Source organism: Filicampus tigris, chromosome 15, assembly GCF_054856515.1.
Source record: "Filicampus tigris isolate MCC_2025a chromosome 15, RoL_Ftig_1.0, whole genome shotgun sequence".
Taxonomy (NCBI): Eukaryota; Metazoa; Chordata; class Actinopteri; order Syngnathiformes; family Syngnathidae; genus Filicampus; species Filicampus tigris.
This window is the reverse complement of record NC_141231.1, coordinates 14,456,330-14,477,209: the sequence shown is the minus strand read 5'-3', so window position 1 is coordinate 14,477,209 and position 20,880 is coordinate 14,456,330. Positions and strand designations below refer to the sequence as shown.

General features: G+C 42.9%; 1 protein-coding gene and 1 long non-coding RNA gene across 2 annotated transcripts; one reads left to right on the top strand and one right to left on the bottom strand.

Annotated features, from left to right (window-relative positions):
- Positions 1–2,118: 2,118 nt before the first annotated feature.
- thbs4b (thrombospondin 4b) lies at positions 2,119–20,675 on the top strand. Its single transcript, XM_086052899.1, has 22 exons — positions 2,119–2,283; positions 6,068–6,265; positions 7,069–7,322; positions 7,399–7,501; positions 8,104–8,186; positions 8,262–8,313; positions 8,388–8,539; positions 9,416–9,553; positions 10,055–10,132; positions 10,208–10,360; positions 10,451–10,555; positions 11,294–11,401; positions 11,491–11,650; positions 12,740–12,858; positions 13,247–13,299; positions 13,400–13,593; positions 15,072–15,250; positions 15,390–15,438; positions 15,533–15,729; positions 16,592–16,764; positions 16,967–17,106; positions 18,081–20,675. The coding sequence occupies exons 1-22, from the start codon at positions 2,205–2,207 to the stop codon at positions 18,137–18,139; spliced, it is 2,826 nt and encodes a 941-aa protein (XP_085909025.1). The 5' UTR covers positions 2,119–2,204; the 3' UTR covers positions 18,140–20,675.
- On the bottom strand, positions 5,756–7,301 carry LOC147135675 (uncharacterized). The gene is made up of 3 exons (XR_015089759.1): positions 7,167–7,301; positions 7,019–7,082; positions 5,756–6,201 (listed from the first exon to the last, which is right to left on the bottom strand). It is a non-coding gene; the product is annotated as an uncharacterized LOC147135675 (long non-coding RNA).
- Positions 20,676–20,880: the final 205 nt, after the last annotated feature.

Sequence of the window (20,880 nt, the reverse complement as noted above, 5' to 3'; positions counted from 1 at the left end):
GCGTGCCCGTCCAGCTGATTGTCTTATCCCCGTTTCCACATACTGTCACTTTTTAATGACCTCATCCCAGCCCTTTTTTTTGAAGGGTCCATCATTATTGACCCAGAAGCCAAAGTCATGAACACAAGAACCAAACAAAAGATTTTTTTTTTTTTTTTTTTAATAGCTTCCCACACAGAACACCTGTGGCAGACGTGCAGGAATCTATGACTCATCTTCATCAAGTGTTTATTCTCCTGCTGGAGACATCATTGACGCTTTTACGAATTCAGGGACGCACGTTTTTTTTATGTTGCATTTGTGCACCTAATTAGTTAGTGGGATAAAATGTCAAGGCGCGACAACTGCACTTTTTTCAGTTCAGTCTGTAACCAAGCTTGTAAGTCATTTTACTTATTTCATTTCTTACTTAAATAAATGTTCCCCTTTGAAATTCATCTGAATAGAAAATACCCTTCCAGCTCCTAAAATAACAAAAAAAAAAAATGTTAGTCATTTTTCATTTAAAAAAATGATACTTCATCAATGGATTGATACTTTGTATTGGCATAAAAAGTATCGCGATGCTTCGTGATACAATATTTTTACCAGCCCTAATATATATATATATATATATATATATATATATATATATATATATATATATATATATATATATTGATCAAAATGCTAAAATGTTGTACGTTGGACAAGTTTAGGTACTTCACTCTCGAAAAGATTATGTAGAGTCACTGATCGTGTAGTGGTACGCACGCCCGAGTTGTGTGCGGGCAGTGTGGGTTCGGTTCCCACTCAGTGACTGTGTGTGTGTGTGTGTGGGGGGGGGGGGGGGGGGGGGGTGCCCTGCTTCTGAGGGTTGCGTCAGGAAGGGCATCTGGCGTAAAACCCTTGCCAAATCAATGATGCGAATCAAGCATGCAATTGATTCGCCGTGGCGACCCCTGAAGGGAGAAGCCGAAAGGGAAACAAACAAACTGCATGAGTATGTGTTAGTGTAACATGTGTGTTGCAATCATGAGAAAAGTAAACAAACAAACCGGTTCTACAGTCTACAATACAATGCAATTGTTTTTCTTTCTTAAAAACAGGTCATGAAAAATGAAAATGTGCGCTCTTTGGGGATGCTGGAATGGAATATCAATATCACTTCATTGTAATGGGGGAAAATTGATTTGCTTTATAGTCATTGGCTTTTTTAATAAGGACGTCAATTACAGTGGAAGCTCCATTTAACGACCCGGAACGAAACCAACAGATCCTGTCCTAGCGTCAGTCGACTCAAAGCGGCCCTTTTGAAAGTAGCTGTTTGTTGCAGATTTGGCTGCAAACGGCCGCGATTTTCCACTCGGCCAGTAAACGGCGCTTGGCGATATCAAAAGACAGAGACTGGTCAGTCATGTGTTTCTGGGTTGTGCTGCTCTCATTTTTTTTTTTTAGATGAATAGACTTTCAGTAGACTAGAGCAGGCTAAAACGTGCATCGGTGGGGCGGCCATGTTGGCAGTGGCGATGTTCCTATCAAAGCTGGAATGGAAAGTAGACATGAGCTTAGCATCACCGCAAGCAAGTAACTCAAAAGGAATGCGTCGTATTTACTTACTCATATCTATGTCTGTTTTTTTTTTTTTTTACTTGGGCGCTAGTTGCGTACACGCCTCTCGAACATGCTGTTTTGTTACAGTAAACAGTTCCTTCTCTATGACATCTCATCATAACAGAAGTGAAGAAAGGTAAATTAGTTGTGTGTCATCAGTTGTTTTTTTTTTTTTTTTTTTTTTTTTTAATAGTCTAAATTCAATGTCCTCTTGAGACTTTTCCCCTTTTGCCAGACTTCCTGACAACCTGGAGGCGCTCTTATTAAGACCTGGCCTCATTTCCCGACTTTCCCTTATGGGATGGCGCGAAGAACGAGCGGGTGTGGAGACACATGGCCGAGGTGTCAAGGATTACCAACTATGTTTTCCAGGAACCGAGTGCAAGCAGCCTAAACACCCTCGGCCGCAGTCAAAGCCGAGGCCGAGTCTGCTCGCCCCTTCTCCGCATGCGGTGGTCTTCTAAAAAAAAAAAAAAAAAAAAGGGAAAGAAAAAGCTTTTGAGTTCCGACTTTCCCAGACGCTCCTCCTCCTCCCTCCCTTGGTGCGACTCCTCTCACCAGCTTCCGTCAGACACTTGCGAGCACAAAGTTGGACGCGGGACGCCGACAACATGGGCCGGTGGAGCGCGGCGGTGGTGGCCTCGCAGCTTCTGCTGCAACTTTGCACGTACGTGAGAGCCCAGGCTTTAGGTGAGTGATCAATCATTTACCAGCTCACCTCATGTTACCTTTGATTTGATTTTAACAGCCTCAATTCCTACAAACGTGACGGCAAAGAAAGGTCGGGCCGCTCCGCCGGCGTGTACTCGGACCCACTTTTGTTTGATTTCACTGCATTATGGATGAAGCAGAGGCCCAGAGAGAAAAAAAAAAGAAAAAAGAATATGATGTGAAGGAACGGCTAACACACAAGGAATTATACATGATCTGTGAAAAGTGAAACAAATTCCTCCGAGTTTCAAATCTCCAAGCTGCAGTGAAGCAGGCTTTTTTATTTTTTTTATTTAAACATTTGCTCCCGGCTCAGTTGCACACATGGAAGTGATCAACCACAATTTGATGGTGACCATGCAGGTCACACACACACACACACACACACACACGCATGCACACACTTAAAACTCAGCCTGCAGGAGAGAAAAAATGCAGTTTTACACGTCAAGGGAGCACATCGGTCCGAATGTGAGCATTTTTCTTTCCTTTGCGATCACAGTCAGCAAAGGTGTGATGACCAGATGTCGCCATGATTATTCTGTGGCGTGCGGCGGGATAAAAGTCATTCTTCCTACCCGATCTGCTTGATGAAATATCGACAATCGGCGATGTGAAACCGGTTCAGTATTTGCAAATACTTTCACGGCAAATCCTCTGCGTGTCAATTACAATGGTGCGGGTCCACACGTACCGATAATCAGGCCAAATTTGAACGCTTCGACCCCTCGTGGTGAAAGTCAGCAAAGGCCCGATTATTGGATGTGTCAGGTTATCGTCACAGGATGATCGCTCAGGAGGATCTTTTAGGACTTCCGATAAGCAGTTTTTTTCTGACTTTGATAACAACAGAGAAAATCTGCTCACATTTGGCCCGATTATCATTATGTGTGGAGCCCGCTTTGCTTTTACAATTGTCGGCCCCGATTGTTTTCAAAGCAACTCTGGAAGGAAAAATGATTTGAAACGCACCTCGCACCACAGGATAATCGGTCAGGATAATCAATTAGGGGCTTTTGCCGACTTTGATCAAAGGCGGTTAATCAGGCTCAGGCTTTGAACATTGAGGATCGTCTCCCAGCTCCCCGAAGAACTTTAATGTCGACTATTTGGATTTTACATTCGACCACTTTGAACAGGAATTTTGCGGGATTTCAAGTCCCAACGGCTGAGGCTGCAAGAGGCAACGAATGTGTGTGTTTACAGTTTACGAGCTTGCTTAGAAATTCCCCCGAGTGAACGATGGGCTATCTTTCAGGCGTCCGCAGGATGAAAACTCCATCAAGCCCAATAAACGTTCCGCCGCTGTCCGTCATTCCCCTCTCGGAGTGTGCCGACTTCCAATCGGGACCGTTTCATGTGAAATCATCCATTCCGTGTGTGATGTTAACGGATGAATATTGAAGCCTCAACGGGAGCTCGAGTTAATTACGCTCAAACGGACTTTTTGGCTATGGAACAAAGACTTCATGCGCCTGGACCAAACTCGCAAACATTTTTATTATTCTATCACCGCTCACAAATGTGCACATTCTTTTTTTTACAAGTCCATGACGCAAGGCTTTCGTCAGTGGGGCCCTCAGAGAGGTGAATCCTTTTGACATCCATTTTGTTTGGATTTCCCCCCCCCCCCATAGGAAATCATGGAAATAATCAGCACAAATTCTGTACAAATTCCAACTAAATATCTGACTAGCGTCTACAGCTCCATCCATGTTGTTCAAGTTTTTGGCTGCTAAATTTTTCATTTTTTCCACCAATGACATCAGATTTTTTGTGGGAATTCTTACTAAATTCTCAACAGGTTAAACAGTTCCAAAGTTTTTTTTTTTACTAATTGCTGAAATTCAACAAATGACTTTTTTTTTGTAACATTAAAAAATGAACTGTGACAGCCATATTTCTTTTTTTCAGAAATTCTTACTAATTTCTCAGTTGGCTAAACAGTTCCACACTGATTTTCTGTAACTTTTGCGTTAAAACGTATCTCTTGCCTTATGCCATTTTTCTACAAATTTCAGCGCCTTTTTTTTATCCTGCACAAATTATGACTGAATTGATAACAGTTGCCCATATAAATGATTCTCTTGTGGAAACGACATAATAGGCAGTATGTAAAGTTTGGGCGGCGATGAGGCAAGTGCGAAGTAGGGTCGAGGGACAATTTTGGAGCATTTGGGGGGGGGGGCGATTTTGGCAGCTAGAGATAAAGGGCCTCCGCCGTCTGCTTTTCGGCTGCTTATGCATTAATGATGTGTGCAGATGGCGGCCCACACACACGCGCGCGCACACACACCTACCCCACGTCCTCGAGTGACTTGGCCCGCTCCTAAGACACATTATTAAAGGATCAACTGCGAGCTCAAGTGTACTCCGTCTGCCATTTTCACCACGACGGCCCTGAAAACGTCTCCTCGCATGCATATTTAGATGTGATTCACACGCCATCACACGTCAAAAGTCTTTTCTTGGACTTGAAGCGACAGCATTCTCTTCTGGTTTGTTTGATACTGTAATCGCCTCTGGATTGCGCCGCTCACCTATCGCGGCGCCGCTATATCGCCGATATTTTTGTCGAACATATCGTTCGACTCGTAGCGTAGCTGGCTGAGTCATTTTGGACACCAAAGGCAACAAATCCAACAAAAACGTCGAGTCCAGTTGGCTCGATTCAACTTTTGTGGATTACCATGAGCTCGATGACTGAGAGTCTACAAAGACATGAAGAAAACGTTTTTTTATATATCAAGTACATTGGTATTTTTTTTATTGATATTGTAATAGTGAATCAACGATATTGTGTTTTCTGTGCCGGAAATTCTTCCTACATCAAGAAAGCTGCATTTTTAATTCAGGGACTTTTCAAGCTTTTCATGTTGAAAAAAGTATGAAGCTGAAAATGCTAAAAAAAAAATACCTGTCCTGTGCTTGAAAAGGCTGCTTGGTATTTGAATTCCGGTATTATTACATATTTGTAAGTTTTTGGCTGGGCTGAAATAAAATGTGTATTTAGATAAGTTTCAACATAATTACAGCATGATGGAGGGGCATTTTAAGGCTTAATTGAAAAAAAAAAAGTACATATTTTGTGAAAGTGTTTTTTTAAATAATATGTTCTATGCAAGCCCACTAGTTGAAACAGGGCATTCTGATTAATATTGCGTTTGTGGAATAAGTGTTAATGCACTCGTTTTTAGCTATCTCCGGGGGCGGCCATTTTGTCTTCTGTCGACTGAAAATGACATCACAACTGCTAACAACGACCAATCACGGTTGACCTGTTTTCTGAATCTGAGCCGCGATTGGTCGTTGTGAGCCGTTATGATGTCATTTTCAGTCGACAGAAGACAAAATGGCCGCCCCCCCTAGAGATGGCTAAAAACGAGTGCATTTTGCTGCTTCACTTATATTCCAAATTCCACAAACGCAAAATTAATCAGAATGCCGTGTTTCAACTAGAGGGCCTGCTGGGAACATATTCTTGAAAAAAAAAATGTTTGGGTTGACTTCCCCTGGCAAAGTGTGTTTGAACAAGTTTCAATGTGAGACTCGGGTATGGGAGGGGCAATGTAAGACTTAAAAACAAATATTATTTTTCATTCCATTTATATGATGTATTTTCTTTACATTTTAACCTTGCAAACTTCAGAAGGGTAAATGTGTTTAAATAGCGTGATGGAATCAATATGATTACATATGGTATATCACCGATGTTCTTTTTGTGGTTTTTTTTGTTGTTTTTTTTTTGTATCCTCACGGACAGTGTATGATCTGCTCACCTCGCCCGACTGCCTGCCCGACCTGCTGCAGGGCGGTCTGGTGGAGCAGGGCGCCAACGAAGCCTTCATCCTGGCCTCCTTCAAACTGCAGCCCAAGACCGGCACCACCGTGTTTGGCCTGTACAACCCGCGGGACAACAGCAAGTACTTTGAGTTCACCGTGATGGGCAAACTCAACAAAGGTATGCAGGAATCCCCTGTCGATTTTTACTGTTGAGAGGCAGGAATTCTTCGGATTTGGGCAAATCTCAATCGAACGGGTTTCTATCCAAAAATAACAATCGATTCGTTGTCGATTAATCGATTAATCGTAGTATCGCTACTCTATACATTAACCACAGTTAGTAACACAGACACAAACAAATCTGGCGTCGTAGCAGTTTGTAACCATTCCGAAATAGGCATTGATGGCGTGTTTATGAATGCAAATGTGCCAACTTTACTGCGGAGCGCATCATAAATGAATCAGAGCGCTGAATAAGCATTACATAACTGCGATCAAGCACGCGTGGATGCCCTTTGTGACTTTAATTATCATATAAACCTTTAATGCTGATGTTGTCTCCGGGCAAACGGATTACACGGACAGAAACGCAATGCTACTTATTTCCATAGTTCTCATTTGTACGCTTGTTTTGTTTGTTTTTGTTTGATTTTTTTTTGTTCAATGCGTCGAGTCTTGCATAAATGAATCCCTTTCAGATTGGATCGAGTTTACATTTATGACGTCCAAGCTCCAAAAATTACTGGAATATGTTGCAATTTATTTTCTTTGACCCTACAATTGTTACATATCAATTTTCCTTTGTTACCAGTGTCTTTTTTTTTTTTTTTTACGATTATGATGACGCCGTGCGTAGCGGATAGCGCTGCATCCACTTTGTAACGTGACTCACATCATGTTGTTCACATTTCACCTTCTCGTTTCATCTTACCCTTGCTGATACGTTGACGTCACGCTATTCCGGTCTGCCGTCGCCCTTAGCCGTGCTGCGCTACCTGCGCAACGACAAGAGGACGAGCTCGGTGACCTTCAACAATCTGGTGCTGGCAGACGGCAACGTCCACAAACTGCTGTTCCACCTGAGGGGTCTTCAGCAGCCGGGCGGTCCGGGTGGGCTGGAGCTACATCTGGACTGCAAGCTGGTGGAGACGGTGCAGGATCTCCCCGCCGCCTTCCAGGGTTTGCCGGCCGGCTACGGCATGGTGGAGCTGAAAACCATGCTGAACAAAGATCAAGTGGGTGACCCCCCGGCCCTCCCCTGAAAAATGATTATGGATGGTTTAAAGTCGACTCACTATTGCACTTCAACAGGAAGGCTTACACGAGCTCAAGCTGGTGGTCGGAGACACCTTTGAGAATGTTGCGTCTTTGCAAGACTGCCATTTCCAGCAAAGAGACTCCGTGCAAACCCTGGGTAATATGACGACATCAACCTTACCCAAGATCTACCACTCTTCAAACTGATGGGTTAAAAGTAACCCAAATTGAGTGAAATAGCTCCCAAAAGGGACCAAGCCAATGCTGGGTTATTTGTACTTTTCAAATCAACCCGAACCTATTTTTTTTCATAGAATATGTTGTGTGCAAGCCCACTAGTTGAAATAAGGCATTCTGATAAATATTGCGTTTGTGGAATAAGAGTTAATCCACACGTTTTTAGCCATCTCAGGGGGCGGCCATTTTGTCATTTCTGTCGACTGAAAATGACATCACAACTACCCAGGGCCCAGTTAACGACCAATCACGGCTGACCTGTTTTCTGAAGCGGAGCCGTGATTGGTCGTTACCTGAGCCCTGGGTAGTTGCGATGTCATTTTCAGTCGACAGAAGCAACAAAATGGCCGCCCCCAGAGATGGCTAAAAACGTGTGGATTAACTCTTATTCCACAAACGCAATATTTATCAGAATGCCTTATTTCAACTAGTGGGCTTGCACACAACATATTCTATGAAAAAAAAATATGTTCGGGTTGATTTCCCTCTATAATAGTTTGTCAAACATGATCTTGCCATCAGGCGTCAACACCAAGCAGCTGTCCAATCAGATGATGGAGTTGACCAAGGTAATCAACGAGCTGAAAGACATCCTCATCCAGCAGGTAAGAACTTCTTCTTAAATCCTCGGGGACCCCCGTCGGACCCCTCCCTTGTTGTCCTAACCTGCGTGTTTGCAGGTGAAAGAGACCTCCTTCCTCACCAACACCATCTCTGAGTGTCAAGCTTGCGGTAAGACCGGCACCGATGACCATCAACGTCGACTGAAACGTTGCGGTTGAACTGGGGACGACTGTCGTCCCAAGGTCTGGGCGGCACCGAAGTGGTGAAGCCGAGGTGCGGCCCGGGCGTGTGTTTCCGCGACGGCATGTGTCGGGAGACGGCGGACGGGGTGCAGTGCGGGCCTTGCCCCGACGGCTACACGGGAGACGGCTTCAACTGCGATGACGTGGACGAGGTATCTTCTCGCTGTCACCTTCCGTCGCGCTCCACGCAAGGCATGCAGATGAGCCGCCCTTGACCTCGACCTTGAATAAATTTAAGCCCGCTCAGCTTTTTTTGTGGGCCCGCTAATGAATATTACATGCGTAGCGAGCCAGAACAATTAGGCGCCGTGGCGTATGTAAGGCGAGGACGGGTGAGGCGCAAAATTAACATTTCGGTTCATTAAAATCCGCGTTGTTTACAAGGGCGCCTCCAGTTGAACGGGATTTGTTTTTAATCAAAACACATCGAGTGGGTTGAAGGTGACTTGATGCAGATGATAAATGACACGAATTAACACCAAAAAGCGTCAATGACACCTTAATTAACCTTACACAATTTACAGTTTGAATGCAAGGTCGATTTTTTTTTTTTTAAATTAAAGGTGATATTGTTACGTTACGATCACTCAAGTATCTACATTATCTTACATTGAAACCAATTAGTTGTTACTGTTCCTGTACATTGGGTTAAGTTACGTTTAGGCGTGTTATTTCTGGATCATTGTTACCAGTTAGATCACATTGCGTAATGAATACAGAATGTATAATGAATTACTTTGTTTAGTGAAGTGACGGTATATTGTGTGGTGTCAGGTTATACAGTTTTACATTTTGTGACATTAACTTAGTTACGTTGCCTAGTGAGGTACATTGTTACAATGCACTGCGTTACATACCTTCAGGTTGCGTTACACGATGTTACATTATGTTCAAATGTAGTGTAAGAGATTTTAATAGCTTCTAAAGAAAGTGACCGTGATAGCTTGTCTGGGATTCTGTGTAGTTCAAGAGTTTCACAGTATACAGTGGTGCTTCTTCCTTCAAAGCTGCCGATCATTTCATTGCAGTGCCAGTTCAACCCTTGCTTCCCTGGAGTCAAGTGCGTGAACACGGCGCCAGGCTTCCGCTGCGACGCCTGCCCGCTGGGCTACACCGGCCTGCCGGTGGAGGGCGTAGGAGCGCTGTTTGCCCAAACCAACAAACAGGTAGGTGATGCTATGATAGAGAGACTTTTGATGCCATAATGGATAGACTTTTGACTGTTAGTCTTCAGGATAGTTCTTTCTTTTTGTTGGTCACTCAGTCAGTTTGATGGTTAGCTAGCTAGCTAGCTTGCTAGCTAGGAAGGTAGGTATCCAGTCCCCAAGTTAGCCCAGTAATCTGTCAGTCAGTTAGACAGTCAGTCACTCAGTCAGCCTACCAGCTCGTCAGTCAGTTAGTTAGTAAACCAATCGGTCTTTCACTTAGCTAGTTTGTTATTGTATTTAGTTGGGGTGGCTAGTTTTCTAGTCAGCAAGGAAATCTGCCAATCAGTCATTTTTTGCCGAGGCAAAGTGGCCACCAGGTCCAGCAGAAGTGGCTTGGGAAAAAAAAAAGAAAAAAAGAATACATACTATAAAGTAAAGCAGGCACGTTTAGGCTTGCTAGGCCTTGGTGGAGGTCCACTGGCAATGGATGAGAAAATTTGAGTTTGCGTTTTCTTTCAGGTGTGCGACGACGTCGACGAATGCAAGGGACCAAACAACGGCGGCTGCGCCCCCAATTCCATCTGTCAAAACTCGGCGGTGAGATTTCACATGAGCACCGCGGTATGTCGTGCTGCAGCGGATGTGTGAGCAAACGCGTTGCGGACCCCGCAGGGCTCCTACCACTGCGGTGGCTGCAAGACGGGCTTCACGGGCGACCAGGTGAAAGGCTGCAAGCCCGAGATCAGCTGCGCTAACAGCCTGACCAACCCCTGTGACGTCAACGCGCAGTGCGTGGCCGAGAGGGACGGATCCCTCTCCTGCCAGGTTCCGCCTGTTTATGAACGTTTTTCGTATGAACGTACGTACATATCTCCACCAGCATACGTGCTAAAGTATTGTTGGCTGTGTCCTCAGTGTGGAATTGGCTGGGCTGGAAACGGATTCCTGTGCGGGAAAGACACCGACATTGATGGATATCCTGACGAGAAACTCAAGTGTAAGGACCCCTCATGTAAAAAGGTAATTTTAAGACCAGACTGTTTGTCTCACGAACCACCAAACTAGCTAGCTACCTACCTATTCCATTACCAAACAGACCGACTGACAAACATAATAACTACCTGTCAAACACACAGACGAACTAACTAAATTACTACAGTCTACCAAACAAATGACATACATAACTATTCATAACTATTTAAGTGACTGAGTTTTGACTGACCATGCAATGAACTCAACAGATGGACTGACTGATGAATTGGCTAACCAACAACCAAACCAGCTAGCTAACCAACTTACTGACCGACCAGCGGATGGACTGAGGGACTACCTGGTATACCTACCTTCTGGATCTACCAACCTGACAGACCATTTAAAAGACACCGACAGACTATCTGACTAACCGAGAGACTAACGACTAATCTAACGACTCACCAACTAACGGATGAACTGACTGACTAGCTAACAGACAAACTACCGGATACCAACAGACTGACATGACATGAAATCTACCGACCGACATTCCCGCCTACCTATCCACCTAACTCAGTGTTGGGTTAAGGCTGACCGAACGGCCAACTAACTGTTAGACAACCTACCTACCTAAAAAAAGAAATACTCCCTAATCACCGCCCTACCTATCTACTAATCTGGGCTTCTGACTGACCAAATGGCCAACCGGCGGCCCGTCCACCTACCCACCAAACCAAAGCAATTGGTCTTCCCGACCGTTCCTGAAGTTTGTTGCCGTCTCAATAGGACAACTGCCTCTTCGTTCCAAACTCCGGCCAAGAGGACGCCGATCGAGACGGGCAGGGAGACGCCTGCGACGAGGACGCAGACGGCGACGGCATTCCCAACGAGCAGGTGGGCATTGCCCATGTTTTCAACGCGCATAAATAAGGCCTCTCGTACGTTTTATTGGAGCGAGGCAACTTTGGCGTTTTGGGTTTCAGGACAACTGCTGGTTGAAGCCCAATGTGGACCAGAGGAACAGCGACAAGGACACGCACGGCGACGCCTGCGACAACTGCCGCCTGGTGGAGAACCCGGACCAGAGGGACACGGACAGCGATGGCAAAGGCGACGCCTGTGACGACGACAAGGACGGAGACGGTAATCCAGGGCTTCCCAAATGTTCTGGGTCCAGCTGATTCATTTTTTTCCAAGGACCCCTTCATAATCTACTACTATATTTGTGTTATCCCAAAAATTAATGTTGGGAGCAGTCATTGGTTTCGTATGATTATTGGCGCACCCGTGCCCATAAGTAGGTTGGCCTACGCACGTTTTTAAAATCATATAACATTTATTTGACAGAACCCTAAGCTACAGCTCAGGGACCCCAGTTTGAGAACCACTAGGAGTACGCAAAAGAGAGACAAGCGACATCACCGCCCGACGATGACGTTCGAGTTGCATAAGCAGTGGTCTATTTTTAGCTTTTACGTGACATTAGGACTATCGGCGCGTCTGCCTCGTCTGACCCCAAAGTGAACAGCGTGATTACGTCTTGGAAGCCCCGCGGCACTGGAAATACTTCACCTCCATTGCATCTCTATGACCTTTATGGTGCTGATGCTGCCGCGGATGCATGAATTCACTTTAAAAGGAGAACAGGAGAAAGTGTGCTTCAAGTGCAGTGCAACAGCACGTCCTAGTGGTCAATTTACAAATAGCACCCTTCTTGCGCTCAGACGTCTAAATTGTTTTAAAAATGTACATGTGTTATATGGTTATACAATATAGCCAGAGAAATGGTACTTTCTTGTCAAGTCAAATAAATATAAAAATCTTGCTACTAAACTATAAGTATCAGTCTAAAAAAAAAGGTGGTAACGAACACCACTCGTAAAAAGTACAATTGAAAAATATATTTCATACCAATAATACCATGGTTCTTTTATGTTAATAAAAATATTTTAAGTAAACACAAAAGCATACTGTATTATATATAATAGGGAAGGATTTTTTTTTAAATGTTAGGTTTAAAAAAAAATGCACACAAAAATCATTGCATTTGGGAAAAAAAAAATGTAAGAAAAAAACTTAACCACCCTGACCACCATTCAAAAAAAATCATAAAATAGATCAAATACTATACAGGAAAATGGCTATCATTTAGGAGGTACAATGTGTTTGTGAGAATAAATGAGACACGATTGGTTGATTGATTGATTGATCGATTGATCTGGTCGTCATCAGGCCTGAAAAACTTCCTGGACAACTGCCAGCTCGTCAAAAACCCAGACCAGCTGGACCGCGATGGTGACGGCGTGGGAGACGCGTGCGACAGCTGCCCCGACATCCCCAACCCCAACCAGGTCAGCCACGCAAGCGACGACTTTGTTTTATTTATAAAATACATAGCAGCAAGGAAAAATAGACACTCAAGAAGGGAATTACTTCCAAAATAACACGAAAAGCTTTGTGAGACAGGTTTACTTATTCTGAATCATTATGCAAATGAATCGCTGATCTGTATTAATTTTTGAGAAATCTGGAAAAACTATTAAAAAAGTATTTTATGAAGTGAAAATACATTACTCTATCGGAATACATTTCTAAACACAGCTAAAAAGTTACTTTGTTTTTGTGGGTTTATTTCTCAACTGAGTCACAGCTCTGTATTATATACCAATAGCATATTTCAGTATAGAGGTTATGTACAGTGCACATGCAGACTGTAATATCCTTGTGCTCTACTTTCAGTCCGATGTTGACAACGACCTTGTGGGCGACTCATGTGACACAAACCAGGACAGGTGAGTCCAAGGACATTTTTTTAACATTAACATCGCACTTGAATGTAAGAAAACCAACAAACTTCAAACTTCTTATTGTTCATTATTCTACTACAAACAGCGATGGCGACGGCCACCAGGACACCAAGGACAACTGCCCCTTCGTGATCAACAGCTCACAGCTGGACACCGACAAAGACGGCCTGGGCGACGAGTGCGACGACGACGACGACAACGACGGCATCCCGGACGTCAAACTGCCTGGACCGGACAACTGCAGGCTGGTTCCCAACCCGGAGCAGATCGACGACAACAGTACGTAGCGGCACGGTCGAACGAGAATTCGTTGCTGATGACAGCAGCCCGGGTCATGTCACTTTCGCTAAAATGATCATCACAAACAGTTTGTGCTCTTAGCGTGAAAGCCGCACACCTCCACGCACACGCACACACACGCAAAGGCCTGGCTTGCAAGCTTTTGTCAGGTGACATTAAGAGCAATTTTGGGCTTTGGTAAAACGTCTTTTATTTGCACCCATTTATGACTCATGCTGAGTCCCGAGGCTCAAAATTGTGGAGAGTAGAAAGCGACACTGTAGAGCAGGCAGCAACAATCTTATAAGAGCAGAACAAAATTGCACAAAATGTCACGTAAAATGTTCACATTATCAGTCAATAATATGATGCAGAGTAAAAAAAAAAATACCCAATATCATTAAAAAGATGAAGAATTAAGAATAATGCATAAAGGGTAAATGAAGGGTAAAATAAAGGGGAAATTGTTGAATAATTTGATATAAAATAGCTTAAAAAAAACATACAATACTATTAAGAAGTATGCTTGAAAAAAAAATTAAATAATTTCTAATACTGCATAATACCAACGGATAATCTGATGTTTTAAAAAAAATGTTAATTAAAATAAATTGCAAAAATAAAAAAAAAAACATAAAAGAAATATAGGGCTCCAAACTTACTTTTTATTTTTATTTTTTTTTTACTAGGAGCAAAGTGGCCATCATATATATATTACTATATCGTATATAGTAATCAATCAATAAAGTAATCAAAAATGGAAATTATAATAATGTAATAGTCAGTTTAAATGGATACATAATTTTGAATTTAACAAAATTCTTAATGGTAATAAAGATAAATAATTGTATATAAACTAGCAAAAAAATGTGAAATTCATACTGGAAATATACATTTGAAAAATATCTATCTCCGAAACATGCACAATACTATCATTAAAAAGCATTTAAAAAAATACAATAGAATTTAATTTTAAAAAATGACATTTTAAAAAGTAAAAAAAATATATAAATGGAGAGAAAAAAAATCAACATAATAGTCGGTATGGTGCTTTTTTTTCAAGGATTTTCTATGAAGGAAAAAACTCTGTTATTCCAAGTAAAAAGTGTGAAACATACAGTTGAACGGTATATGCTTCAAAATCGTAATTCAAAGCAAAAGAGGAAAGAAAGAAAATCAGCTAAAAGTGTCAAGACATGCAACAAAAGGACTGTTCTAAGCAAATTGATGAGCTGTCAATGGCAATTATCTAGCTTGCCAGCACACACGCACACAGCAGTAATTGCATCCCTCCCCCTCGTCCAATAATCCATCCCGCCGGGACAGATTCTGGGAAGGATGCAGGCCGGACTAAGCGCTAATAAATGAGCATCGAAATTACAGCGCAGTCATGTCACCGAAGCGGACAACAAATGAGTTGGGAAAAAAAGAAATGCAATTCAAATAAATACACGTCAACGGAATTCTTTCCCCCTCAGATGACGGCGTGGGCGACATATGCGAGTCCGACTTCGACCAGGACAAAATTGTCGACCAGATCGACAACTGCCCCGAAAACGCAGAGGTGACTCTGACCGACTTCAGGGCCTACCAGACGGTGGTGCTGGACCCCGAGGGCGACGCTCAGATTGACCCCAACTGGGTGGTCCTCAACCAGGTAAGAGAGCTTAAAATCAAAACGAAATCAATCCAAACTAACCGCCCGCTAACCGCTTTACGATAAATAAATTGCAAAACTTGCAACGGTGATAAAATGTCGGACGACGATATCGAGCACATCTTCGCTCCTCCCTCAGGGAATGGAAATCGTCCAGACCATGAACAGCGATCCGGGTCTGGCTGTGGGTAAGACGCTTCTTCCTAAAATCGGACACAAAATGAAACGCCTTTAAAAGTAAAACAAAACGAGAAAACGACACCCCGGCGCTCCCGACTTTAGGTTACACGGCCTTCAGTGGCGTCGACTTCGAGGGGACATTCCACGTCAACACGGTGACGGACGACGACTACGCTGGCTTCATCTTCGGCTACCAGGACTCGTCGTCCTTCTACGTGGTCATGTGGAAGCAGACGGAGCAGACATACTGGCAGGCCACGCCCTTCCGAGCCGTGGCCGAACCCGGCATACAGCTCAAGGTCAGTGCTTTCTCGCCAACCACTTTAGGACCTCTGACAAGTAACTAGGGACAAGTACATCAGTCAGTTAGCTTGCTAGTGAGATAGCTAGCTGCCCGGCTATCTAGTTGGGTATCATTTAGTTATTTTAGCTAGCAGGTCGGTTGGCTAGCTGGTGGCTTTTTGGGTTGGTGGGTTTGGATGGTTGGCATCTTGTTCAGTCAGTTGTTCGTTAGTTGTTAGTTAATTGGCTAGCTACTGAGATGGATGGCTAGCTGGTGGAAAACTTGGTTGGTTAGTAGCTTGTTCATTCATTAGTTACTTAATTGGCTAGCTAGTTAGTTGGTTGGCTAGCTGACTGGTTGGTTGGTTGGTTTGTAAGTTAGTCGGTTTGTCGGTTAGTCGGGGCTCGGGGGTTTGGGTGGGTTAGGTAATTGGCTAGCAAGACATTTATACATTGAAATAGTAGTTAATTAGCTAGCTAGGTACTTAGACGGCTAGCCCCTCGTAGTTAGTTGGCTGGCTAGCTGGTTGGTTGACTAGCTGGTGGAATATTTGGTTGGTTGGCAGGTTGGTTGGTTGCTAGGTTAGTAAGTTGGTTGGTTGGTTGGTTGGTTGGTTGGACTTTTCCCCAATCGTCAGGTAGACGGTGCTTTTCCCGATCTGAAACCAGGAGCTGGGGCCCACCTGCCTTGTTTGGATGCCCTACCTGAGTTAAATGCCCGGGAGCTTACCACTGACCCATAATAAATGTCATCCAAATAAAATAAACTTAAACTGGACGCTTCCTATACATTGAAGATGCCCAAAGCATAATGCTGCGAAAATATGGCGTTTGCACAGCAACGGTGTCATCCCGCCCATCTCTCCCTCTCAACGCCAGGCCGTCAAATCCCGATCTGGGCCCGGGGAGCATCTGAGGAACTCCCTGTGGCACACCGGGGACACCCAAGACCAGGTACGCCTCCTGTGGAAGGACCCCCGCAACGTGGGCTGGAAGGACAAAGTGTCCTACCGCTGGTACCTGCAGCACCGCCCGCAGGTTGGATACATCAGGTAATGAACACCTGACATTTCATCAGTTCTTTTTTGTATGCTGCTGAGCCTCTGTATTCGCTTTGTGGTGGATGCTGCTGTTTTGGTTAGCGACGGAGCTCAACCTAATGAATCAATCTGAAAAGTGCAGATCTGAGGTGGATATCTCCCTCATATTGAATGTGGTTAAGACGCTGAATGGAAATCTGTCGGATCACGACAGGGCCCGCTTCTACGAGGGGTCCGACCTGGTGGCCGACTCGGGCGTGACCATCGACACGACCATGAGGGGGGGCCGACTGGGCGTCTTCTGCTTTTCACAGGAAAATATCATCTGGTCCAATCTGAGATACCGCTGCAATGGTAAGATTTGGCTTGCTCTTAAAGTGGCACTCGGGCATTTGCTTCTCACCATGTGTTCGTTGCTAAAGAGAGAACACTTTTATTCGAGGGGAGACTGAGGGCAAGGGGGAAAAAAGGTAGCTCTGCAGCAAAGTACACACTGAGATGCTTTGAAAAAAACTGTGTAGCACTGACAAATAACAACAATTGAGGACAACGAGGCTCTCCAGTATTTATACTTCAGTACGTAGGAGACAGTTTATCCATGAGGAGACTATGGACTGCAAGACAACAGAACACTGCAGCAAAGTGGGGACCGGAGATTTTTGACATAAATCAGGTAAAAAAACTGCAAAAACCGTGTTGCATTGAATGCATTCACCTGAACAAGATACCATGACAATAAAGCGGAGATTTTGGGCGAATTGAAAATTAGCTCTGCAGCAAAATGGAGACCAGTTCAGGTTATGCTAACCTCATGTTGTCTTGTCTATTTGACATTTTGATATTTAAGCAAACATGGCTAAAAATGGCAAAAAATAAATACTTACCTTTAGCGACACATTATACTCCACAGTCTCCAGTTTGCTGCCGCGCCCCATCGTCTTTCTGCCTTCAACCCTCTTGGAAAAAAAAAAAAAAAAAAAAAAAAAATCCTTATTGAGAAATAAATACAGGTGGGTCTTATCCCACACGCAACTGTATTATACACCACCCGCCACTTTGCTGCAGTGGTCCGTTCCTTTGCTGCCCTCAGTCTCCTCTTGAATAAAATGTCTCCTTACCGAGAAATAAACACTCAGAGCCTCATTGTCCACTGTTACTCGTTAGCACTAAAGCCTTCTAGAACCCCCACAGTCTTCGCTTTACTGAAGAGATAAGTTGTCTTGCTGCCCTCAGTCTCCTCTCGGACAAAATGTGTCCCCTTACCGAGATTATATACCAGAAAGCCTGTTTCTCATAAGCAAGCAAAATCTTCTTTTTCTTCTTGTCAGATACCATCCCTGAGGACTTCCAAGAATTCAGCACTCAGCATGGTGTTGACTCCCTCTAAAGGAAGAAACCATGTGTGTGTGTGTGTGTGTGCGTGTGCGTGCGTGCGTGTGTTTGCGTGCATTTGTGAGTGCAAGCGTGCATGTAAGACCGTGTGAGAGTTTGTGTGTCTATGTATGCATTTTTGTGTGCATTTTCAGAGCATTAACAGAGCAGCATCCTTGTACTGTATGTGCGAAGCGACACCATTCGACGTGTCACAACAAAACACAAAATACAACTCAGAATTTGATGACACCTTTATTGTAATGGAACGTAATCATTTTAATTAAATATGATGCATTTTATAATAAGCAACATTGTTGCCTTTGTGCAATAAATGGGACGTATTTTTGTTTATTGGTGCTATTATATATATATATATGTATATATAATATATATATATATATAATATACAATATACCCCAAAAATATAAAAGTTCTTTTTTTTAAGATTTTTGTTTTCTTTTCTTTGTGTCTAAGCGTGTGAGTGGTTAATTATTATAGGGAAAAAAAAAATCACATTTATTTTATATTGTATATTTCATCCATTTATATTTTATATATTATGTTTTTTTTAAAAGAGGCCATTTGGTCCTCTTGGCAGGCGTACTTGGTTCAAGTGTGACAATTTGCATGTTATACATAACTTGCTAATAATGCTCCAATTTCTGCCTCATACGTCATCATACTTATTATACAAAAGATATAATTATGTGCATAGATTTTCTTCTACAGTAGAGGGCGCCCTTTTCCACTAAAACGCTGTCTGTCGGGTGCAGCTAGTATAATCTCCACCAACATGTCAGACCAATAGTTGGCTAAATACTTGACAAATGTAACATGCGATGAAATATGTCCTTTCCAAACCAATTCAACACTGTTAAAGTTGAAAATCTTCAGCTCTTTCAGGACATTTCAAAACTATTTTTCACATTCCAGAAATACACACTTTACCCCAATATTCCCATGCAATTGCCCATTCCACAAAAACATTCTAATGTTATATGTAAATATTCCAAATTATGTCAAATTGTGTACGGCGACATATGGCAAATATCCTGAATCCTTCTACATTTTTCAAACAATTCAAACCATCCCACTTTTTGCAGAATTACAAATTTTCCATGTGAGCTGTCCAAATGAATGGAGACATTTCACATATTTACCTCCTTCCACGTTTCTGAAACTGTTCGAATTGTTAAACCCGTTCAGTGTTTTAAGACTACTTTTCCTCGCACCCAAAAAAAAAAAAAAAATGTGCAACGGTAAAAAATCAATCAAGGCATTTTAAAAAATGGTAAGAAGCTCGCGATTGCGCAACATGAATCATTACATAAATGTACTGCAGCTGAATTAATGTTCTTTCGGTGTGCAGCCAGAACAGAACAGACAGTGATTGGCTTTTAGCGTGGTCTTCCGATCTGGAGCCATCTGTCTAACCAGCAACCGTCTCGCCATTGTTCAGACACCGTCGCTCTCTCAGACGCGAGTGGGAGGAAGTGCCAGACTAAATGGTCGGGGAGTGTCAAAATAACTGAGAGAACATCTCGTTTTCCCATTAAATATGCCCTCTTCTGAAAATGTCCATCAAACCCACACTGAGGAAAATGAACTTTTTTTTTTTTTTTTTTTTTTGGATTATCGTTAGGAGACACTAGGACTCGTTTTGACATTACGCAACACGAGTCAGAATTATATCGGTCCTCATAGTTGAAATATCTCAACATCGGACCAGAAATAAAATGGTCGTTTTTGAAGCTTCGCTCTTAAACATTGCAGTGAGGATACGGTGGCCCTAAAGAGTCAAAAGGGAAGCAATTAAAATTACCGATTGGCCTGGCCCGTGTCGTTTCTACACTGGGTGAAACAGATTTTTTTTCCTTTTTTTCTTCTTCTTTCTTTTTTTATTTCTCACTTCCTTGTTTTCATATCATTTGGTAAGACGCATCTCAGTTATCAGATTGGTTTGCGCCACTTTTTGCCAAGTGTCTTAGCACAGATCTCATAGTACAGTCTTATAGTGCTCTTGTTTTGGTTTTACCGATATATACGAAGGATCCTTTGCTTTTGCTTGATCGCTTCGCTGTTTTTTGTTTTTTTCAAAATATTAAAAACAATTTAGAATTGTTCTTATATCCATACCTACACTGACAGATTGGTTTTGAGGTGTTAAATTAAAGGTCAAGAATTTTTAAGTGAACATTTGCATCCTTCAATGTGTTTATGCAGGCCTATGCAGCCTAGGAAGAGGCCCAGGCCAAATTTCAAAGCACAACAACAACAATAAAAAAAAAAGAGTAGTCTGTTTTGTCTCACTTACTTAGTGCCGATTTGAAAACTACGAGCGAAAGGAGCAAGCAAAAATTACTGCGACCCTACAAATTTAAAAGGCTCAAAATTGGACTGGATAATAAAAGAAGTGGTAGAAAATGGTGGCCCTAAATGGAAATGGATGAAAATGCTCAATGGCAAACTGAACTAAAGCAACAAAAATGGTGGCCCTTAAGGGGGACAATTGCTCAATATTAAACGTACTGCTAAGAACTCAAAATTACTGTGCCACAAAAAGTGTGACAAATGCTACAAGAAGACTGGTTTACTGCAATAAAGCCACAACTACGGTGGGTTTAAAGGGTCAAAAGCGGTCAACTTCTAAATTGGTTTAGCGCAAAGAAGTGAAAATACGGTGGCACTTGAGGGTGAAAAATGCTCATTTCTACTCATCTTCTTCAGCAAAGCGATTATTACAGCGATCCCAAG

Coding starts and splice junctions, on each gene's coding strand:
- thbs4b (XM_086052899.1), top strand. CDS start 2,205: ATGGGCCGGTGGAGCGCGGCGGTGGTGGCCTCGCAGCTTCTGCTGCAA. Junction 11,402..11,490: donor ACGGCATTCCCAACGAGCAG/GTGGGCATTGCC, acceptor TTTGGGTTTCAG/GACAACTGCTGGTTGAAGCC. Junction 12,859..13,246: donor ACATCCCCAACCCCAACCAG/GTCAGCCACGCA, acceptor CTCTACTTTCAG/TCCGATGTTGACAACGACCT.